The 24,909-nt window shown below is 44.2% G+C and overlaps 1 protein-coding gene across 2 annotated transcripts in view; it reads left to right on the forward strand.

Annotated features, from left to right (window-relative positions):
• Positions 1-2,984: 2,984 nt before the first annotated feature.
• dnm3b (dynamin 3b) overlaps positions 2,985-24,909 on the forward strand; it is a 46,431-nt gene continuing 24,506 nt past the window's right edge. For both annotated transcript variants that reach the window (XM_084411849.1, XM_084411850.1), the window contains exons 1-8: positions 2,985-3,199; positions 3,589-3,830; positions 8,885-8,958; positions 9,053-9,202; positions 10,165-10,368; positions 12,965-13,063; positions 19,962-20,122; positions 20,259-20,401. In XM_084411849.1, coding sequence (XP_084267975.1) covers positions 3,670-3,830; positions 8,885-8,958; positions 9,053-9,202; positions 10,165-10,368; positions 12,965-13,063; positions 19,962-20,122; positions 20,259-20,401 — 992 coding nt within the window. In that variant the 5' untranslated portion in view covers positions 2,985-3,199; positions 3,589-3,669. The remainder of the gene's footprint in view (positions 3,200-3,588; positions 3,831-8,884; positions 8,959-9,052; positions 9,203-10,164; positions 10,369-12,964; positions 13,064-19,961; positions 20,123-20,258; positions 20,402-24,909) is intronic.

Consider the following 24,909-nt stretch of genomic DNA (forward strand, 5'->3'; position numbering starts at 1 on the left):
CCCAATGCTATCTTTAACAGACTGGGGGAATAAACGTTTAGTTAAGCTGTGACTTTGAGTGCACCTCGTTACCAGTTAAACCTCCAGCCTTCCATCAGCAAGTGCTACTGGAAGCTAGTGGTCAAACATGACTTCTCACAACTCTCCAGTTTGGAGCAGTATCTATAAAGTCTGGCAGAGAATCTGTATATCTTGAGGAATATTGCCTCATTGCCTATTGCCCATTTATTTGATGATAATGGAAGTTTGTTACTGTAGAGTTTTGTGAGAAATTCCAGTTACAGTGTACCGTTAATGTTTGTAATAGACTGATCAGAGCCATACCAGTTCCTTTAAGGGTTATGATGAATCATGGGTTCAATGATTTGCCTTTCCCCTCCCTCCTGAAGCTAAGGAGGTGAACTTAAACGAGTTTAAACCAGATTTATCCTGCAAATTAAGTTTTTAAGATTGAAATTTAATTTTGATGTGAATAATTGTGTTTTTTTGTGCAACAAATATTGAAAGTTTAGTGCACGTCTTCTTCTGTGGTGATGTGGTGCAACCCTTCTGCAGTGAGGAGCAGCACTGGTTAGGGTCTAGGAGGATTAAAGGTAATTAGGTTTGGTGTTTGTCTGGAAAACAAAGAGAGTGATTGTGTTATTAATTTCTTGTTATGTTTTGGAAAGTTTTTCATTCATAAATGCAGATGGTTTAAATCTAAACCCAACTTTAATCAGTGGAGGTTAAACTCTTGTGCAAATCTTTCAAATTAGTTCAAAATCAGAAAGCCCTTAAATTGATTTCTCTTTTGGATACGTTTAAATTAATATAAAATGCCCCTTTTGATTTAGTTTTCATTTTATTTATTTTTGTACTTCTCTTTATTTAATTATTTGTTTGTTCTATTGTGAGTTTTCTGTTATTTGTAGCCTACTAGCTGTGCTCAGCCTGGCTGAACAGGTGCAGTTATATTCAGAGATGTGATAATGTACCTCGTTTGTTTGTGTTGTTGAAGCATAATAAAAAAATAAAAATAAAAACTTATATAAGCTCATTCCTCCAGCCACCAGAGGGAGCCGTCACTCCTCGAGTCCGCTCACACCTGATATGTGGTTGGATTAAAGCGAACTCTGGTGATATAGTGACATAAGTGTGAACACCATATATATCATATATGTAAATATATGTAAATCCGTCAAGATTTCACCGAGATAAGAGGATTTGTGTGCGTGCTGCTCACTTACCTTAATTTACAGAGCCCTGTTGTAAGATGGCCGCCGGTGATGCCGGAAGTGACTCCGCCTTAAAACATCTAGCCTTTATATGATATCTATGGTGAACACTGCCATCTGAACCAAACAGGAGGACCAGGACGCTGTAAAGATGAGTCTCCGCTTCCAGACCAACACTAGTGCGGCTGGACTGATATATGAACACAGACCTGAGACCTGTGAACGACCCACAGCAACATGACACCCTAAAGGACTGAATGCTCATGTAGTTTTTCTCATTTACAGTCGTGATGTTGTCCATCACAGTTCAGTTCAGGCGTCAGAACCGTGTCTCCTCACAGCAGATCTGTGTGTGTGTGTGTGTGTGTGTGTGTGTGTGTGTGTGTGTTTTCCTGCCGCTGTTTCGACTCCTTTACACATTGTATAATCTCTTCACCAGTTCTCATATGTAAATACTGTCACATGTAAACTACCCCTTACGGAAGAGAAGTATACTTCAAGAGAAACTTAAGTAAAGTTCAAGTATATTTTTAAGTATAATTTATGTGGTAAGTATACTAATCACATTTACAATTAAGTAAACTTGTAAGTGTCCTATTTCAACACTGTTTGGGATTAAATTGGCCCACTTTTTAGTAAATAAAGTATACGTTTAAGTGTACTAAGTGTAACAGTAGTAGCCTAAACTTTAAGTGCACAGCTAGTTCACAACTACGTTTCTCATTTGTACTGCATCAGTACTACAAGTGAACTAATAAGGACTTTACTATTTTAATACTAGTAGAATTTTACCAACTTGTGGAAAATGGGCATCCGATGACCCCTTTAAAAACACAATATTACTTTTTAGATCGTCATCAGAGACGAGAAGAGATGCAAGAGGCAGGGGAAGATATTCTGATTCAAGATTATTAAAACAATAAAGAATATGTGCACCGATAAATCTATAATAAACACTGCAATATTCAATAAAAAAAAACTATTGTCCAATTTCATGGGGACTTTAACCATTAAAAATCAAGGGTGATTCATTAAACAGACAAATTGAGTAGGCTATAAATGATATACATTTCCCCCTTAAATTCAGCAAACAGGAAAGTTTCCCTAATTAAATAAAAATATGTGGGAGAAAACTAAATTCTTCATTTAAAAAGCTCCATAAAGCCGAAGTGTTTCATGAAAGAGGAGAGAAGGCCTGCAAATCATCCTCAGGCTTATCAGCTGGTTATATTTCAATATCGTGTCGGCAGAGTTTATTAATGGTGTTTCAATCACGACTATCCGTCTTAACACGCTGCATTAATGTACATTCTGCTTTCTTATCTAATGATATCTATAGGCTGCTGGAAATCTGATCTAAAGGAGAAATGATTGTCGACCCGACGCTAAAATAAAGCGGTGTGGGGGAATCCCTCGGTGTATGAGACCAGTCGTTGTTCCAGTGTGTGTGTGAAGTGTTTTCTAGATGACAGGTTGGTGTTTTCTCGGTGTGAATTATCCACTATGGCGGAGGAGGATTTGCTCATGAATATTAAGCGCGTAACGGCACGTTCATCCAGTACTCCTCACCGATTGGTTGACAGGCAAAGACATTGGTTGGAGATCTGACCAATTAGCGTCTCCTCCTCGAGTGAAGGCTTGGACTATGAATATTAATGAGGTTTCGTGACCGAGCGCTCCAGTAAACAGAGCGCGCGACTGCAGCCGGACTCGATTAATATTCATGAGCGCGTGATAGTGATTGGCCGCTGATTGGTTGCGTCCTGCGCCAAGTGCATCGTAATGAGTGCGGCTGCGTTGCAGGGCGATTAATTTGTGTTCGGAGAGAAAGACGATAGGAGGAAATAGCGTGACATACAGATGTGTGTTTTCCGATCTGCGACAATAACACGCGTCTGGGTTTGTTTCAGCACCAGTGACTGGATTAGGGTTAGCGCGTTAAGGCTGTTGCGGCTCTTAGGCGGCTCAGGTGGAGCAGGATAACGGTAAGTCTTTCCCTGCATCAATAATGCCAGTTTATATGCAGGCGACGGGCCGATGACGTATTCAATCATAACATCCACATCCTAATGTCATCCATATAAATATAGAGCATCCCTTATGAATGCATGCACATCCCTTATCATTCTCGGTTTAAATGCATCTTCATCCCTTATGTCATCAGTATAAATGCATCTAGGCCTGCATCCCTTATAACGCGTGTTTAATGCACTCAGAGATACTGTATATTATCATGGAGTAATGCTGAGGATCTGCTGTTCTCCAGTGCCCTTGACAATCTGTGCTCGCGGACAGGAACAGTTGCGCAATGTTTGTGTGTGTGTCTCTATCTGGATGCGTGTGTGTGTGTGTGTGTGTGTGTGTGTGTCTATAGCTGGATGCGCGTGTGTGTGCGCGTCTCCTCCTCCTCTAGCTCCTCAGACTCTGCCGCATCTTCATCCTCCTCCTCTTCATCATGGGGAACCGGGGCATGGAGGACCTGATCCCGCTGGTGAACCGGCTCCAGGACGCCTTCAGCTCCATCGGGCAGAGCTGTAACCTGGACCTGCCGCAGATCGCGGTGGTGGGCGGGCAGAGCGCCGGCAAGAGCTCCGTGCTGGAGAACTTCGTGGGGAAGTGAGTGAGGATGAAAACATGGTTATTATAATTAAACTACAAATTAACCATGGTCTAACTAAAAATAAAACCAAAAAACATTGTTATTATAATTAAACTACAAATTAACCATGGTCTAACTAAAAATAAAACCAAAAAACATTGTTATTATAATTAAACTACATATTAACCATGGTCTAACTAAAAATAAAACCAAAAAACATGGTTATTTTAGTTATACTACAAATTAACCATGGTTTTACTAAACAAAAAAAAAAAAAACATGGTTATTATAGTTAAACTACAAATTAGCCATGTTATTTGTTGTAAAACTCTGGTTATACAAATGGTAATCAATCTGCCAAAAAACTATGGTTACTACACTTTTACTATTATAAAACCAAGGTTAATTTTCGTATTGGAGGGTGCACACCTAATGACAGTCACATGACTACATTTAATATATTAGTAGCTATAATATACATAATGAGTTCTGATTGAGCTGTATCTATACTAATAGGGGGACAGTAAATTATGCAACAAGTAAGTTAAATAACACACCGGAATGGTATGAATAATAATGAATAAATGATAATAAACGTATGGGTGATTGGTTTGAAAATAGAGCTGCAAGATTCGGTATAAATTGAGAATCACAATTTTTTTCTGTTTAAAATAGAGATAATTTACTGGTTCAGATCAAATTTTAATTGCTGCAGTCTATTTAAAAATATTAAATTAATTGGAATTATTATTATTTATTTATTTTTTAAATCGGATTAAATTAATGATTCAATAACTCACTTATAAAGACATCACTTGTTTCATTACTAGATGAATCTGCGTTTTTGAACAATGATTGTTCAAAAATGTGTCGCCACCTTCTGGTGGAATTCTGTAATGATACAATTTTTATCTGAAGCTCAGAGTTACTTTCAAAAGGTGATTTACTCTATTTTGATTGCTAACGTAGACATCTGTGTTTGTATCCAATAACTAGTATAAACTATAAACTTTTATCTCAGTACTTCTCTGATAATCTGAATTATTGTAGCGCAGAAATAATGATGGTGTGTGCTTGAAAAGACAGTTTGTGAAGCTGTTTCATACGATACATGACAACGGCTCTCTCTGGATCAGAACACAGATCTCAATGTTCCTGTGATCCGACGTGTCAAAGCTGCAATAGACAGAGACGAATTTCTGTTATTTAGGATTAAGATCATGTGGGTGTTTGAATCAAGATTGCGATCATTAAACGATAAAACTGGAAAGAACGTTACAAGGTGGTTTATGTGGGCAATAAAACAGAATATCACTCACAAGTTGTGTATCAGTACGTTAAGGCCTAATCTGAGTGAGAATGTGGGCTCAACTAGCATGATTTCAGAGTTTAAATCAGGAATAAAAGAGGTCCGAGGAGTGAACCCTGTGGTACACCTCTGTAAACAGAGGCATCATGGGACTTTTGTTTGTTAATACAGACACATACCTGCCTTTCACTGATATGAGATGTCAGCCGTTGGATGACAGCAGTAATGGACAGATAAATGAGGGTTCAATTATGGCAAACAGTATCATAAACAGTGCTAAGGTCAAGGACGACCATGGACTCCTGAATCAGAGGACATTTGAGAGCTCTCTCAGTACTATATGGAGTGGTTGAAGATTCACGGAAAATGTTAAAAGAGCAGTTAAGTAACTTAATAAATAAACAATAAATAACATGCACTGCTACCTACTACTTCACATATGCTAAAGGGATTAAATATAAACAAAACTAAAGCCTAAAAGAGGAGAAAAGGAAAGAAAATACATAGTTTAATCACATTGCATAACACACAAACACATATAAATAACCCAGATGATCACTAGTAGCTGTCTGGCTTGTTTAGTTGGGGTTAATATTATTGATTTGACTGTACTGTCACTATTGGATGAGAACAAAACTTGATTAATTTGATTTGATTTTCCTAGAAATGACTTGACTATGTTAAAAACATCAGTGTGAATTATATATAACAGCAAATGGCAATCATCAAGTCGTCAGTTAGATTTGTATAGTGTTTTCACAGTACATGTTATTTTGAAGCATCTTTACAGAGTATTATCCCTTAACACCCCGAGAGCGTGAGACAATGACGACAGTGGCAACAAATAATAACAAAATGATGTAGTCGTTTATTACAAATACCATTAGTCTTGTGTTCATTGGATAAATTAAATAACTGTTACGGAAGCAGACTCAAAAGATGATTAGTGAAGATATAACTTTATTTGACAACACAGAGCGGAGACAGGATGACAGCGGAGGAGGGAGTGGAATCTGCTGACCATTGGATTGGATTCTCGATTACTTCACTTGGGAGGATGGATTCAGGCTCTTCGCTGACCTCTTCTGGAGCATACAGACAGGAAAGAGCATCAGCCTTCACATTTTTAGAGCCGGGACAATAGGAAATGGAAAAGTTAAATCGGGTAAAGAATAAAGCCCAACGTGCCTGGCGAGGGTTAAGTCTCTTTACTTCCCTTAGATACTGTAGGTTCTTGTGGTCAGTTATAACTGTGAAGGGGTGTTGAGCACCCTCCAACCAATGCCTCCATTCTTCCAAGGCCAGCTTGATGGCGAGGAGCTCTCTATTACCGACATCGTAATTACTCTCCGCCAGGCTGAGCATCTTGGAGTAGAAGGCGCATGGATGGAGTTAGGCTGGGGTCCCCTGCTGCTGAGATAACACCGCTCCTACCCCATTGGTGGAGGCATCCACTTCCACGATGAAGAGTTTCTCAGGGTCTGGATGGACGAGGAGCGGTGCACGGGTGAATTTCTCCTTCAGATGTTGGAAGGCTTTGTTGGCAGATGGTGACCAGAATAGAAACTTGGGCTTGTTTCTCAGGAGACTGGTGAGAGGGTTGGTGATGGAGCTGTAGCCGTAGAAATGGGCAAACCAAGGAAACGTTGGAGCTCTTTGATGGTGGATGGTGTTGGCCAGTTCTTGATGGTTTCCACCTTCCCCTCGTCCATCTGGATACCTGTGTCACTGATGTGGTAACCAAGGAACTGCACTGAGGGTTGGTGGAAGGAGCATTTCTCAGCTTTGAGAAACAGGTGGAATTCCCTCAGCCGTTTCAGGACCTCCGCAACGTGGTGGCGATGGTCGGCCATGCTCCGGGAGTAGATGAGGATGTCCACTCGTCCCCCTCACGTATCCGGATGAGGTAATACGCGCTGTGGAGGTCCAACTTGGTGAACACCATGGCTCTACGGAGGTGTTCTAGTGCAGCTGGGACGAGGGGAAGAGGATAGCGGAATTTGGTGGTGATTTTGTTCAGGGAGTTGAACAACTTGTTGTTCTCCGTCCTTATTTGCCACAAAGAAGAAACTCGAAGCAGCAGGGGTCGCAGAAGGGCGGATGTAGCCTTGTTGGAGGGCCTCTTCTATTTACTCCTCCATGGCCTTCTGTTCGGGGAGTGATAGAGGATACATTTGCACTGGCTTACCTGGAATCAGATTGATGGTGCAGTCCCATGTGGAGGCAGCAGAGAGGCTCTTTTAGGGCAGAAGACGTCACTGAAGGGGGCATAGCAGGTTGGGATGTCGACCGACTGCTTATCGACGGGACTCTCAATAGAGGTGGCGTTCACGGGTAGCACCTCGGCCGGAGCTGGAGCAGGACGAGGGGTCAGAGGGAAGCAGTCGGGAAAGCATTTCCTGCCCCACTTCAGGACTTCGCCAGTTCTCCCGGAGATGATGGGATCATGCTGCACTAGCCGCGAGTGCCTAAGGATCACCTCAGCGGTGGAATTCTCCAGAACCAGGAGATGGATGGTTTCTACGTGGGGTTTACCGACCCGTAGTTCGATGGGAAAGGTGTTGTAGCGAACATGTTTGCGGCACAGTGGTCGTCCAGTCACCGACTGGAGCTGGTAGGTTGTCTTGGTAGCAGTCGTCGGGATGTGGAGTTGGCGGCAGAGGCTTCCCGAGATGAAGTTACCGGCTGACCCAGAGTCAAGGAGACTGTGAACTGGGAGAGAAATTTTCAGAGCGGAGACAGGATGCAGGTAAGTGATATGAACAATTATACTTTTGAGAGCGGTGTGCAGGTGATGATTGGAATAGTTCTTCTTACAGGAATGGAGAGACAATGGAGGTTTGTGATATCAAGGTAAGTAGTCCTTTACGGATAAACGAGATCGGACGGTGAACTGAAGTGAAGAGTGTCTTTATAGTGCTGGTGATGGTAGTGATGACGTGCAGGTGTGTGTGTGATTAGAACTCAGGTGAGGGAGTGCGCTGTGATTGGCTGGTGTGAGAGCCTGGCTGATCTGACTAAACAATAACATAAATATATAAGATGGTGTTTTAGGGTAAAGTGGGTCATTGAGGTCCATCATAAACCACCAGTACTGATTGTTAGCATCTGTAGAAGAGGTGAGAAACAAACCAGATCATGCTACTGTGAGTGATTTTTGTAGTAAACCAAATCTCTTGAGTATTTGTGATGCAGTGTTTCTGACTAATTCTGTGTAACTGCAAGCTTGAGACAGAAGTTAGACGTATGTATGGTACAGGGATCTTCAGTCTGAGTGTGTCTGAGTCTTGAACAGCTCCAGGAAGATAGTTCCAAAGAATCCCAATACTATAATGTTAGCCATCAACCACTGTGGCTCTTAGTGGCTGATGCCATATCTGGTCCGGTCAGGTGGCCGATATGCATGGATGACACAATCCAGTTTACTGATAGAAAAATACACAGCATGCCTGAAATTATATGAAACACTTATCACAAAATTCACTCAAAAAACACGGGAAGTATTGGAGTATTCTTCATTACTCTTTAACAAGGCCACCAGTGAGGTTTAATTGCCCATTCATAGAATGACTAAAAACACTGGAAACAGTAGATGTTCGTTGATCTTAGTGCCAGTAGATTTGGACACATCTGTGTTAACCAGACAAGCAGGCACAGCTATAATGTGGTCTGATTACCCGGTCCACTGATTTACCCCTGTAACCGTAGAGTATAAATGCACAGACACTTCTAGCCAGTGACACGGTTCTGTGTTTTCCGCAGGGACTTTCTTCCTCGTGGATCTGGCATTGTCACTCGCAGGCCTCTGGTTCTGCAGCTCATCAGTTCCAACACAGGTGAAGCCACATCTCTACATTACTCAGAGTCTCAGGCCCAGAGCGATTAACATGCGTGTGTATCTGTGTGTCCCGTGTCATCGTGACTCTACAGAGTGGGCTGAGTTCCTGCACTGCAAAGGGAAGAAGTTCACGGATTTCGATGAAGTCCGTCAGGAGATCGAGGCCGAGACGGACCGCGTTACTGGGGCCAATAAGGGCATTTCCCCCGTTCCCATCAACCTGAGGGTGTTTTCCCCACACGGTACTGAAACATACTCATAAACATGTACTCTGCTGAGCCATCAGCGCAGACTGAGCCAAACTAGATCTCACTGCTTATGCTGTCGAATGCAAATCAGAGACCGTTTCTTAAAAAGCCTTTTGGGTTCAGGATTGGTATGTACACGCAGTCCTTTTTGTAAAGCAAGTTTGGATATCACATAAAATATAACATAAACTGGGGTGTAACGATACCCTCATGTCACGATTCAATACATATCACCATACTGAACTCACGATATGATATTATTGCGATACTCCAAGACATTTAGTAAAAGGTTAACAAAAAATTAACTTGATTAAAATGCTAAATTTGGTATTACATTGTGTGTGTAAATGAATATTCTTGGACTTAGTGCTGAAACCCAAAGCACAGGACAATAGAGACACCAGAATAACAATATTCATGATTCTGAAGCTGGAAATACAGAATTAGTGTAGATGAATATGCTTTTACTCTGTCACTGACTAGATATATTTAAAATAATGTAGTCCACTTTTTACTGGTAACATAAGACATTTGGCATTACAGTATCAAAACCCAGAAATATTCCCCCATTGCATTATTATACATTATATTCAACATTATATATAGTAGTTTAATGTAGTACTGACACTAAAACTCTGAAAACCTGAATTTTTTCTCACAGTAATTTTCAGTTTGAGTGAACTATATACAATACATTTTGTCACTATCCACGACACATATTGATGCATATTTGTATTGCGATATATTGTTACACCCCTAAACATTAATCTTTCATCTAGGGAAGTGTACAGGTAGACTGAGTTGTCAGAGGTTAGACAAAGACTGTCTATATGTGTAGTTTGTCCCTTGTTATGGTGGCTCCGAGGTTCTAGCATGACTCTGTCAGTGTGTGTTCAGTAGTATCTCTGCTGGTCACGACTCTTCATCGCTCCGTCTGTCCTCTTCCCCCTGTGCAGTGCTGAATCTGACTCTCATTGACCTGCCTGGCATCACCAAAGTGCCGGTGGGCGACCAGCCGGTGGACATCGAGCAGCAGATCCGAGACATGATCATGCAGTTCATTTCCCGAGAGAGCTGCCTCATCCTGGCCGTCACCCCGGCCAACACGGACCTGGCCAACTCCGACGCGCTCAAGCTGGCCAAAGACCTCGACCCTCAGGGTGCGTGAGAGATACTGACACACACACACACACACACACACACACACACACACACACGCGGCTCAGGGTGCGTGAGAACAGATTCACTGAACAGGGCGCATGAGCGTAGGGTCCCAAACAGGCAGAGCCCATGATAGTCAGGTGCGGGGGATGTAGATGAAAAATAACGTGGCTTGGCAAACGACCTGTTCAGATAATGTCTTCCGCTGGCAATCCGAATAAATGAAGAGGAGTGGAGTATGGCAAGCCATTTTAACTTTTATTCATTTCCAGGAAACAAATTCTTCATATCAACAATTCAGTTTCAGTTACTGATATCAGGAATTATATTTCTACTAGTAACAATGGCAATTTTTGATATTAGAGATTCACATTTTTACTAGTAACAATGTAATTATTGATATAAAAAATTATATTTCTACTAGTAAGAAATACAAAGCTGATATGTGTTGATATCTGTAATAGTTTTGTCGTCCCTTTTAACATTTACACACATGTAGGTGTCACGTTTTGGGTTTGTTCATGTCATGTTTCCATGTCTGTCATGTGATCCTGCCATGTGTCTTGTCATTGGTTAATTGTCTGATCATTGTTCACAGGTGTCCCTTGTCTTGTCATTAGTCTGTGTATTTAAGCCCTCATGTTGGCCATGTGTCTTTGTCAAGTATTGTTCCCTGTAACCACTGTTTGGGTTTGTTCCTGTTCATGTCTTGTTTTGAGTTTTCATGCCACGCCATGTTTTTGTTTCATGTTTGGTTTTGTTTATAATAAACTGCACTTGGGTTCTCATTTACACTTGCCTCCAGTGGATCACATTTACAGTAGGATATGAATTGTTGATATCAACAATTGAATTCTTACTAGTAGAAATATCATTTTTGATATCAATAATTACATTGTTTCTAGTAAAAATGTGAATTCCTGATATCAATAATTCAGTTGTCACTAGTTGAAATGTCTAATCTTGATATCAACAATTGAATTGCTACTAGTAAAAATGTTCATGTTTGATATCTGAAAATGTATTTCTGATATCAGTATAATTTCAGATATCTAAAATGGCTTTCTTACTAGTAACAATCACATTCATGATATCAGAAATTAACATTGTCACTAGTGAAAATGAAATTATTGATATCAAAAATGAACATTGTCACTAGTAGCAATTCAATTGTTGATATCAAGAACAGACATTACTATGGCAAGCCGTTTTAGCTTAAATTGTACCCAGCGTTACTCGTCGTAATTGCATTTTTGCTAGTAAGAATTCAATTAGAGAACTCTACAATTCAATTCTTATAGTAGCAATTACAATTAGAGAGCTCTCTTATTCAATTATTACTAGTAAAAATTACAATTACAGAGCTCTGCAATTATACATATCTTTAATTCGTTTTTTTACTAGTAAGAATTTAATTAGAGAGCTCTCAAATTGTAATTCTTACTAGTAACAATTCAATTGTAGAGCTCCGTAATTAAAAATGAATGGAAGTCAATGGAGACATATGACTAGTAAAAATTCATTTGTAGAGCTCTCTAATTGGAATTGCTACTAGTAAGAATTGAATTGGAGAGCTCAGTAAATGTAATTCTTACTAGTAAAAATGCAATTACGACGAGTAACGCTGGGTACAATTTAAGCTAAAACGGCTTGCCATACATTTCAACTAGTGACAATTGAATTCTTGATATCAAAAATAAAGGTTTTTACTAGTAAGAATTGTATTTCTGATCTATGAAATTGGAATTTCAACTAGTAAGAAATCAATTCTTGATATCAACAATTGAATTTGAATGGCAGCCTATGGTGAAAATACAATTACAGATATCAAGAATTATAGTTTTTATTAGTTGAAATACAACTGTTGATATCAAGAATTAGTATTGTTACTAGTGGAAATGTAATTCCTGATATCAAAAATTGCCATTGTTACTAGTAGAAATCGAATCCCTGATATCAATAACTAGTATTTTGACTAGTGAAAATGTAATTGTTGATATCAAGAATTCATATCCTGCGAATGAATAAAAGTTAAAACGGCTTGCCATAGTGGAGAAGATTCTCCCTCTTCTATCACACGCTCTCTGTTCTCTGCGGTTCCTCCTACAGCAACTATTGAAGCAAGTCAAGACCTAAATGGGTTCAGACATGCTTTTCTGGGTGATAAATAATGGCACAGATACACACATTGTGTGATTTATTTAAATACTCTCCTCCCATACATATTTCATCTGAAAGGGAAACTCCTACAAAAGCATATGCAATGAGGTCAGTCACAAAAATAACTGTGTCCACACCTTTTCATTTCTCACTGCGTGTCTTTAGTAAACCCAGACAGTGGTTTTATAAAGCCAAAAGAGGGTTTGCGCTGGACACAAGCTGTTAGTAAATCTGGCCCATGTTGAGTATCTTACTCGATTTTACAAAATTACAAAATTAAGTCCTTTAAGTCAATAAGATGAAGGCTTATTGTGTGGTTATTGGTAAGACAGAGGCATTAATACCTGATACAAAGGACTGAACAGTGGTTTAGTTTTAGTTGTATGCTGAATCAACACAGAAGTCATGTGATCTCTTGATTGTACATCTTTACAGGCCAGAGGACGATCGGTGTGATCACGAAACTAGATCTGATGGATGAAGGCACGGACGCTCGAGACGTTCTGGAGAACAAGCTCCTGCCACTACGCAGGGGTAAGAACCACCTTTCTTCCCGTCTAATGTCTTTTTTTCCTAGTTTTAGTGGATATGTTTCCTTCCTCATGTCATTAGCCACTTTTCCACTGTCGGGCCAGTGCGAGCCAGGGCTAAGAGCGTGCCGTGCGGGGCCGATAGCCTCGGACCTCAAGCTGTGTTTCCACTGTAGGGCCAGTTGTCCCGCAACGCTGCCCTAAAACGCGGCTCCATAGAACGACGTCACACAACCGTTTCACCAGCTAATTGAAAACTAGCTAGATCGCTAAATGATCATGACAGAAGCAAACGTTTAGTCTTTACTTAAAGACTTACGGTTCCAGCATTGATATTTGACCAATGTTTTACAATAAAATGTTTACAGTGACAGTCATTTATCAATTTGTGTCAGGAGTGCACATCAATCATTCTGAATCAAACTGGTTACCATTTCACACAGAAAGAGAACATGTACCTATTCAGTTGCACCTGTTTCATTTATTTACGATCACAGGAATGCACAAAACAACTACATTAAGGATTTTAAGTCCGAAGGCTAACACATTTAGAAAAATATTGATAAAATATCATGTTTACTTCACATTTCTTTAGAAAAAGTGAGCATTTATTCATTTTCCACGAAATGGTATGAGCGATCTCTCTGTCTCATGATACTGTTACCCTTTCAGCCAGAGCAACAGAGGGAGCTCACGAGCAGCTTCAACTCGATCTTAGATATACCCCCCAGTGGGACCACTAATGCTTGGATGATGAGTATGGCAACTCGAGCTTAGATATACCCACCAGTGGGACCACTAATGCTTGGAGGATGAGTATGGCAACTTGAGCTTAGATATACCCACCAGTGGGACCACTAATGCTTGGATGATGAGTATGGCAACTCGAGCTTAGATATACCCCCCAGTGGGACCACTAATGCTTGGATGATGAGTATGGCAACTCGAGCTTAGATATACCCACCAGTGGGACCACTAATGCTTGGAGGATGAGTATGGCAACTCGAGCTTAGATATACCCACCAGTGGGACCACTAATGCTTGGATGATGAGTATGGCAACTCGAGCTTAGATATACCCACCAGTGGGACCACTAATGCTTGGAGGATGAGTATGGCAACTCGAGCTTAGATATACCCACCAGTGGGACCACTAATGCTTGGATGATGAGTATGGCAACTCGAGCTTAGATATACCCACCAGTGGGACCACTAATGCTTGGATGATGAGTATGGCAACTCGAGCTTAGATATACCCACCAGTGGGACCACTAATGCTTGGAGGATGAGTATGGCAACTCGAGCTTAGATATACCCCCCAGTGGGACCACTAATGCTTGGATGATGAGTATGGCAACTTGAGCTTAGATATACCCCCCAGTGGGACCACTAATGCTTGGATGATGAGTATGGCAACTCGAGCTTAGATATACCCACCAGTGGGACCACTAATGCTTGGAGGATGAGTATGGCAACTCAAGCTTAGATATACCCCCCAGTGGGACCACTAATGCTTGGATGATGAGTATGGCAACTTGAGCTTAGATATACCCCCCAGTGGGACCACTAATGCTTGGATGATGAGTATGGCAACTCGAGCTTAGATATACCCCCCAGTGGGACCACTAATGCTTGGATGATGAGTATGGCAACTCGAGCTTAGATATACCCACCAGTGGGACCACTAATGCTTGGAGGATGAGTATGGCAACTCGAGCTTAGATATACCCCCCAGTGGGACCACTAATGCTTGGATGATGAGTATGACAACTCGAGCTTAGATATACCCCCCAGTGGGACCACTAATGCTTGGATGATGAGTATGGCAACTTGAGCTTAGATCAGGGGTGGGCAAACTACGGCCTGCGGGCCACATACGGCCTGTTAGGCTGTTTAATCCGGCCCGTCGAGTATTTAAAAAATTGTCTAAAGATCGCATTCATTTTGCCTTTTTCTTGCAATACTTTGCGTTATATATATATATATATATATATATTATATATATATATATTGCGTTGCATATATTTGACAATCGGAATATCAGATATTTCATGCCATAGCTAGCAAATGTAAAAAAGGAAAAATGACATAAAAGCAGATCATCATTCATTCAGCGCTGTTGTGGCTGCGGTGTGTCACGTAACAAGCTAGACGCGTCACCATGGAAACCAAACAGACAGCAACTTAAGCGCATAGACTTGAGCTGTGTCTGAAACCGCTCACTCGTTCACTCATTCACTAATCCCTACATAGTGAATGGCAGTTGAGTGCACTACACCAGCAAAGAGTGAACGAAAATGAGTGAGCGAATTCGGACGCTGACATAATTATCAGGCGCCAGAGAGCTCGGACAATTTCGTCATAAACATTACCTACCCATCTTTAATATTTCCTTTTTTGGCTGTATGAATTGTATGTATGTATTTTTCACGTTTATTGCGTTATTTGATAAAATAAAAAAAGATAATAAAAACACTTGCTTGTCATATTTATTTACTTTTTACATTTATATGTGAAAATAAAAGAGAACAAAACACTACACAACACATTTGTTTATTCAAGTATATATATAACGGTATATATATATAAATAAATAACCAGGCGTCTGGTCTGGTCTAAATGATTGTTTTCTATATCGCGTGCGCCGTTGCCATGGTGACATTGTTGTTTATTTTTCATTCGCGCTCTATCGCCTTATCGTGTTGGATTGTGGGAAATAGTGTCTCAGCAAGTGTACATCGGATGTACACTCGAATTCAGAGAGGATTGTGGGTAAAAGTAGTGAACGAATGTAGGGAATGATGTCGTTCACTCAGAATTCGGACACCATTACAAAATGGCCGACACCCTAAATAGTGCACTATATAGTGGATAGGGAGCGATTTCAGACACAGCCTGGGTGCACGTTAATGTTTATTTCTTTTTTTGAAAACTCACAGAGAAAAAAATGTTCGGTAACCGCTTGCACACATGTTTAGTTTTTCCTTTGATTTGTCTGCTATTTAGTTTTGCTACTGGATTTGTGGATGTATCCGCCTTTATCGCCCGGCTTTCGACTAACGTTACGCTCCCCTGTCTGCCATGTACAGAACCCGGTTTTGTTCATTAAATGTTCTGATCTGCCTTTGCTTTTTATGTTTTATTTTATTATACTTAAAATAAATTTGTATAATCGTTTATTTCGTTTTTTTCCCACAAATGTATGACTTTTGGAAGTGCAAATTGATTGCCATGCAGTTTTAATAAAGTTGAATTAACGTAACCTTCTGTCATTTTTACTCTTCTAAGTGTACACTTAGGTGTTTTGTTTCTAATTTACGGTTAGGCCCATTAAATAATAATAAGGATAAAAAATATTTTAAAAGTATAGGCTATAATTATCAAACATCTGACTAATTAAAAATTAACCTCAAAACATAACATATGCTAAATGGGGATATCTAGCATAAAAAAAATTTATTGTCAGAATGTCGTCTCTCAGTTGTTGAATTTCGCGCAGACGTTGCCACAACGTAAATGTGTTTACTTTGCTCAGCCCGATCTTATGAAAGTTCGAATACCACGAATTGTATTTGTAGTTCTTATGAAACGCAGGTTTCGCGTGCATATGATACGCACTTAAAGGGATAGTTCGCCCAAAAATTAAAATACTGTCATCATTTACTCACCCTCAAGTTGTTTCAAACCTGTATGAATTTCTTTTTTCTGCTGAACACAAAAGAATATATTTTAAAAAATGTCGGTAACCAAACAGTTGATGGACCCCATTGACTTCCATAGTATTTTTTTTTTTTCCTACTATGGAAGTAAATGGGGTCCATCAACTGTTTGGTTACCGACATTTTTCAAAATATCTTTCAAATTATTTCAAATATTTTTTAAAAATTGCACTCCGCACCCCTAATCCTAACTAATGGGTTTACAGTGAGTATTGCAACTCGAGCTTAGAAATAGCCACCAGTGGGAACACTAATGCTTGGATGATGAGTATGGCAACTCGAGCTTAGATATACCCTCCAGTGAGACCACTAATGCTTGGATGATGAGTATGGCAACTCGAGCTTAGATATACCCCCCAGTGGGACCACTAATGCTTGGATGATGAGTATGACAACTCAAGCTTAGATATACCCCCCAGTGGGACCACTAATGCTTGGATGATGAGTATGACAACTCGAGCTTAGATATACCCCCCAGAGGGACCACTAATGCTTGGATGATGAGTATGGCAACTCGAGCTTAGATATACCCTCCAGTGGGACCACTAATGCTTGGATGATGAGTATGGCAACTCGAGCTTAGATATACCCCCCAGTGGGACCACTAATGCTTGGATGATGAGTATGACAACTCAAGCTTAGATATACCCCCCAGTGGGACCACTAATGCTTGGATGATGAGTATGACAACTCGAGCTTAGATATACCCCCCAGTGGGACCACTAATGCTTGGATGATGAGTATGACAACTCAAGCTTAGATATACCCCCCAGTGGGACCACTAATGCTTGGATGATGAGTATGACAACTCAAGCTTAGATATACCCTCCAGTGGGACCACTAATGCTTGGATGATGAGTATGACAACTCGAGCTTAGATATACCCCCCAGAGGGACCACTAATGCTTGGATGATGAGTATGGCAACTCGAGCTTAGATATACCCCCCAGAGGGACCACTAATGCTTGGATGATGAGTATGGCAACTCGAGCTTAGATATACCCTCCAGTGGGACCACTAATGCTTGGATGATGAGTATGGCAACTCGAGCTTAGATATACCCCCCAGAGGGACCACTAATGCTTGGATGATGAGTATGGCAACTTGAGCTTAGATATACCCTCCAGTGGGACCACTAATGCTTGGATGATGAGTATGGCAACTCGAGCTTAGATATACCCCCCAGAGGGACCACTAATGCTTGGATGATGAGTATGGCAACTCGAGCTTAGATATACCCTCCAGTGGGACCACTAATGCTTGGATGATGAGTATGGCAACTCGAGCTTAGATATACCCCCCAGTGGGACCACTAATGCTTGGATGATGAGTATGGCAACTCGAGCTTAGATATACCCTCCAGTGGGACCACTAATGCTTGGATGATGAGTAGGACAACTCGAGCTTAGATTTACCCCCCAGTGGGACCACTAATGCTTGGATGATGAGTATGGCAACTCGAGCTTAGATATACCCTCCAGTGGGACCACTAATGCTTGGATGATGAGTATGACAACTCAAGCTTAGATATACCCTCCAGTGGGACCACTAATGCTTGGATGATGAGTATGGCAACTCGAGCTTAGATATACCCTCCAGTGGGACCACTAATGCTTGGATGATGAGTATGACAACTCAAGCTTAGATATACCCTCCAGTGGGACCACTAATGCTTGGATGATGAGTATGACAACTCGAGCTTAGATATACCCTCCAGTGGGACCACTAATGCTTGGATGATGAGTATGGCAACTCAAGCTTAGATATACCCTCCAGTGGGACCACTAATGCTTGGATGATGAGTATGGCAACTCGAGCTTAGATATACCCTCCAGTGGGACCACTAATGCTTGGATGATGAGTATGGCAACTCGAGCTTAGATATACCCTCCAGTGGGACCACTAATGCTTGGATGATGAGTATGACAACTCAAGCTTAGATATACACCCCAGTGGGACCACTAATGCTTGGATGATGAGTATGACAACTCGAGCTTAGATATACACCCCAGTGGGACCACTAATGCTTGAATGATGAGTATGGCAACTCGAGCTTAGATATACCCTCCAGTGGGACCACTAATGCTTGGATGATGAGTATGGCAACTCGAGCTTAGATATACCCCCCAGTGGGACCACTAATGCTTGGATGATGAGTATGGCAACTCGAGCTTAGATATACCCTCCAGTGGGACCACTAATGCTTGGATGATGAGTATGGCAACTCGAGCTTAGATATACCCCCCAGTGGGACCACTAATGCTTGGATGATGAGTATGACAACTCGAGCTTAGATATACCCTCCAGTGGGACCACTAATGCTTGGATGATGAGTATGGCAACTCGAGCTTAGATATACCCCCCAGTGGGACCACTAATGCTTGGATGATGAGTATGACAACTCGAGCTTAGATATACCCCCCCAGTGGGACCACTAATGCTTGAATGATGAGTATGGCAACTCGAGCTTAGATATACACCCCAGTGGGACCACTAATGCTTGGATGATGAGTATGGCAACTCGAGCTTAGATATACCCCCCAGTGGGACCACTAATGCTTGGATGATGAGTATGGCAACTCGAGCTTAGATATACACCCCAGTGGGACCACTAATGCTTGGATGATGAGTATGGCAACTCGAGCTTAGATATACCCCCCAGTGGGACCACTAATGCTTGGATGATGAGTATGGCAACTCGAGCTTAGATATACCCCCCAGTGGGACCACTAATGCTTGGATGATGAGTATGGCAACTCGAGCTTAGATATACCCCCCAGTGGGACCACTAACGCTTGGATGATGAGTATGGCAACTCGAGCTTAGATATACCCCACAGTGGGACCACTAACGCTTGGATGATGAGTATGGCAACTCGAGCTTAGATATACCCCCCAGTGTGACCACTAACGCTTGGATGATGAGTATGGCAACTCGAGCTTAGATATACCCCCCAGTGGGACCACTAACGCTTGGATGATGAGTATGGCAACTCGAGCTTAGATATACCCCCCAGTGGGACCACTAACACTTGGATGATGAGTATGGCAACTCGAGCTTAGATATACCCTCCAGTGGGACCACTAACGCTTGGATGATGAGTATGGCAACTCAAGCATGTTTGCCTAGTGCTTTTAGTGAGACAGGCAGTAAATACATGAGCAGTGTCTGTCTGATCCCACAGGTTATATTGGGGTGGTGAACCGCAGTCAGAAAGACATCGACGGGAAGAAGGACATCAAAACGGCTCTGGCAGCGGAGAGAAAGTTCTTCCTCTCTCATCCGTCCTACAGGCACCTGGCGGACAGCATGGGAACGCCACACCTGCAGAAGGTCCTCAATCAGGTACGGCTGCAGTCAGTGTCACCAGATGCTGAAGAACTGCTCTGAATCAGATCATCATTCATAACCTGATTATATGCTCTTGACTTTTAGTTGCAATGCAAAGCCTCCAATTTAACTGTTAATTTGTGTTTGACAGCAACTGACCAACCACATCCGGGACACTCTTCCGGCCTTCCGCAGTAAACTGCAGTCGCAGCTGCTGGCGCTGGACAAAGAGGCAGAGGAGTACCGTCACTACCGGCCCGATGACCCTTCGCGCAAGACCAAAGCCCTGCTGCAGTGAGTGCCTCAATTCTTGACCTGAACGCCTCTCACAGCTCACAGGGTCTGCCAGTGACGCTAACAGAGCGTTCTTGCTGAGCTAAGACCAAAGCCCTGCTGCAGTGAGTGCCTCGACTCTCGACTCCTCCGCCTCTCATAGCGAACAGCGAACGCTCGACTCCCGACTCTCACAGCTTGACTCGCGACTCCTCCGCCTCTCATAGCGAACAGCGAACATTCGACTCTCACAGCTCGACTCTCGACTCCACCGTCTCTTATAGCGAACTCTCGACTCTCACAGCTTGACTCTCGACTCCTCCGCCTCTCATAGCGAACAGCGAACCCTCGACTCTCACAGCTTGACTCTCGACTCCACCATCTCTCATAGCGAACAGCAAACTCTCGACTCTCACAGCTTGACTCTCGACTCCTCCGCCTCTCATAGCGAACAGCGAACGCTCAACTTTCTACTCTCACACCTCGACTCTCGACTCCACCGTCTCTCACAGCTCGACTCTCGACTCTACTCGCCGCTCACAGCTCGACTCTCACAGCTCAACTCTCGACTCTACCCGCCGCTCACAGCTCGACTCTACCCGCCGCTCACAGCTCGACTCTACCCGCCGCTCACAGCTCGACTCTCGACTCTCACAGCTCAACTCTACCCGCCGCTCACAGCTCGACTCTCACAGCTCGACTCTCGACTCTACCCGCCGCTCACAGCTCGACTCTCGACTCTCACAGCTCAACTCTCGACTCTACCCGCCGCTCACAGCTCGACTCTCACAGCTCGACTCTCGACTCTCGACTCTACCCGCCGCTCACAGCTCGACTCTCACAGCTCGACTCTCACAGCTCGACTCTCGACTCTACCCGCCGCTCACAGCTCGACTCTCGACTCTCACAGCTCGACTCTCGACTCTACCCACCGCTCACAGCTCGACTCTCGACTCTCACAGCTCGACTCTCGACTCTACCCACCGCTCACAGCTCGACTCTCGACTCTCACAGCTCGACTCTCGACTCTACCCACCGCTCACAGCTCGACTCTCGACTCTCACAGCTCGACTCTCGACTCTACCCACCGCTCACAGCTCGACTCTCGACTCTCACAGCTCAACTCTTGACTCTCACAGCTCGACTCTCGACTCTACCCACCGCTCATCGACTCTCACAGCTCGACTCTCGACTCTACCCGCCGCTCACAGCTCGACTCTCGACTCTACCCGCCGCTCACAGCTCGACTCTCGACTCTCACAGCTCAACTCTTGACTCTCACAGCTCGACTCTCGACTCTACCCACCGCTCATCGACTCTCACAGCTCGACTCTCGACTCTACCCGCCGCTCACAGCTCGACTCTCGACTCTACCCGCCGCTCACAGCTCGACTCTCGACTCTCACAGCTCAACTTTACCCACTGCTCACAGCTCGACTCTTGACTCTCACACCTCGACTCTCACAGCTCGACTCTCGACTTTACCCACTGCTCACAGATCGACTCTCGACTCTCACAGCTCGACTCTCGACTCTACCCACCGCTCACAGCTCGACTCTCACAGCTCGACTCTACCCGCCGCTCACAGCTCGACTCTCACAGCTCGACTCTCGACTTTACCCACTGCTCACAGATCGACTCTCGACTCTCACACCTCGACTCTCACAGCTCGACTCTCGACTCTACCCGCCGCTCACAGCTCGACTCTCACAGCTCGACTCTCGACTTTACCCACTGCTCACAGATCGACTCTCAAATCTCACAGCTCGACTCTCACAGCTCGACTCTACCCGCAGCTCACAGCTCGACTCTCGACTCTCACAGCTCGACTCTCGACTCTACCCACCGCTCACAGCTCGACTCTCACAGCTCGACTCTCACAGCTCGACTCTCGACTCTACCCACCGCTCACAGCTCGACTCTCGACTCTCACAGCTCGACTCTCACAGCTCGACTCTACCCGCCGCTCACAGATCGACTCTCGACTCTCACAGCTCGACTCTCGACTTTACCCACTGCTCACAGATCGACTCTCGACTCTCACACCTCGACTCTCACAGCTCGACTCTCGACTCTACCCACCGCTCACAGATCGACTCTCGACTCTCACAGCTCGACTCTACCCGCCGCTCACAGCTCGACTCTCGACTCTCACAGCTCGACTCTCGACTTTACCCACCGCTCACAGATCGACTCTCGACTCTCACAGCTCGACTCTACCCGCCGCTCACAGCTCGACTCTCGACTCTCACAGCTCGACTCTCGACTTTACCCACCGCTCACAGATCGACTCTCGACTCTCACACCTCGACTCTCACAGCTCGACTCTCGACTTTACCCACTGCTCACAGATCGACTCTCGACTCTCACACCTCGACTCTCGACTTTACCCACCGCTCACAGATCGACTCTCGACTTTACCCACCGCTCACAGATCGACTCTCGACTTTACCCACCACTCACAGATCGACTCTTACAGCTCGACTCTCGACTACTCCGCCTCCCATAGCGAACAGCGAACGCTCGCCACTCACAGCTCGACTCTCACAGCTCGACTCTCGACTCTATCCACCGCTCACAGCTCGACTCTCGACTCTCACAGCTCGACGCTCACAGCTCGACTCTCACAGCTCGACTCTCGACTCTCACAGCTCGACGCTCACAGCTCGACTCTCACAGCTCGACTCTCACAGCTCGACTCTCGACTACTCCGCCTCCCATAGCGAACAGCGAACGCTCGCCACTCACAGCTCGACTCTCACAGCTCGACTCTTGACTCTATCCACCGCTCACAGCTCGACTCTCGACTCTCACAGCTCGACGCTCACAGCTCGACTCTCACAGCTCGACTCTCGACTCTCGACTCTCACAGCTCGACGCTCACAGCTCGACGCTCACAGCTCGACTCTCACACCTCGACTCTCACAGCTCGACTCTCGACTCTACCCACCGCTCACAGATCGACTCTCGACTCTCACAGCTCGACTCTACCCGCCGCTCACAGCTCGACTCTCGACTCTCACAGCTCGACTCTCGACTTTACCCACCGCTCACAGATCGACTCTCGACTCTCACAGCTCGACTCTACCCGCCGCTCACAGCTCGACTCTCGACTCTCACAGCTCGACTCTCGACTTTACCCACCGCTCACAGATCGACTCTCGACTCTCACACCTCGACTCTCACAGCTCGACTCTCGACTTTACCCACTGCTCACAGATCGACTCTCGACTCTCACACCTCGACTCTCGACTTTACCCACCGCTCACAGATCGACTCTCGACTTTACCCACCGCTCACAGATCGACTCTCGACTTTACCCACCACTCACAGATCGACTCTTACAGCTCGACTCTCGACTACTCCGCCTCCCATAGCGAACAGCGAACGCTCGCCACTCACAGCTCGACTCTCACAGCTCGACTCTTGACTCTATCCACCGCTCACAGCTCGACTCTCGACTCTCACAGCTCGACGCTCACAGCTCGACTCTCACAGCTCGACTCTCGACTCTCGACTCTCACAGCTCGACGCTCACAGCTCGACTCTCACAGCTCGACTCTCACAGCTCGACTCTCGACTCTCACAGCTCGACGCTCACAGCTCGACTCTCACAGCTCGACTCTTGACTTTACCCACCGCTCACAGATCGACTCTCACAGCTTGACTCTCGACTACTCCGCCTCCCATAGCGAACAGCGAACGCTTGCCGCTCACAGCTCGACTCTCACAGCTCGAATCTTGACTCTACCCACCGCTCACAGCTCGACTCTCACAGCTCGAATCTTGACTCTACCCACCGCTCACAGCTCGACTCTCACAGCTCGACTCTCGACTCTACCCACCGCTCACAGCTCGACTCTTGACTCTCACAGCTCGACTCTCGACTCTACCCGCCGCTCACAGCTCGACTCTTGACTCTCACAGCTCGACTCTCGACTCTACCCACCGCTCACAGCTCGACTCTTGACTCTCACAGCCCGACTCTCGACTTTATCCACCACTCACAGATCGACTCTCGACTCTCACATCTCGACTCTCGACTCTACCCACCGCTCACAGCTCGACTCTCGACTCTACCCACCGCTCACAGCTCGACTCTCGACTCTCACACCTCGACTCTCACAGCTCGACTCTCGACTCTACCCACCGCTCACAGATCGACTCTCACAGCTCGACTCTCGACTACTCCACCTCCCATAGCAAACAGCGAACGTTCGCCTCTCACAGCTCGACTCTCAACTACTCCACCTCCCATAGCAAACAGCGAACGCTCGCCTCTCACAGCTCAACTCTCGACTCCTAGTGTTGTAAATAAAAATAAAAGTGTTGTTTTTTGTAATTTGTACAACTGAAGCTCAGAATATCACTTTAGTTGAATTGGACGGTCATTACTGTCCACTGCTCAAGGGAGTACGTCTCGTAAATGGGATCGCCAGTTTTTTCTTTCAGTTAGCTTTACTTGCCAGTATCCATTTCCTTTCATAATTTGAGTTATATTAACTATATTCGAGTTAAGTTTCTCTTTG

This window comes from Rutilus rutilus, assembly GCF_951802725.1.
Source record: "Rutilus rutilus genome assembly, chromosome: 6".
NCBI classification, from domain to species: Eukaryota; Metazoa; Chordata; class Actinopteri; order Cypriniformes; family Leuciscidae; genus Rutilus; species Rutilus rutilus.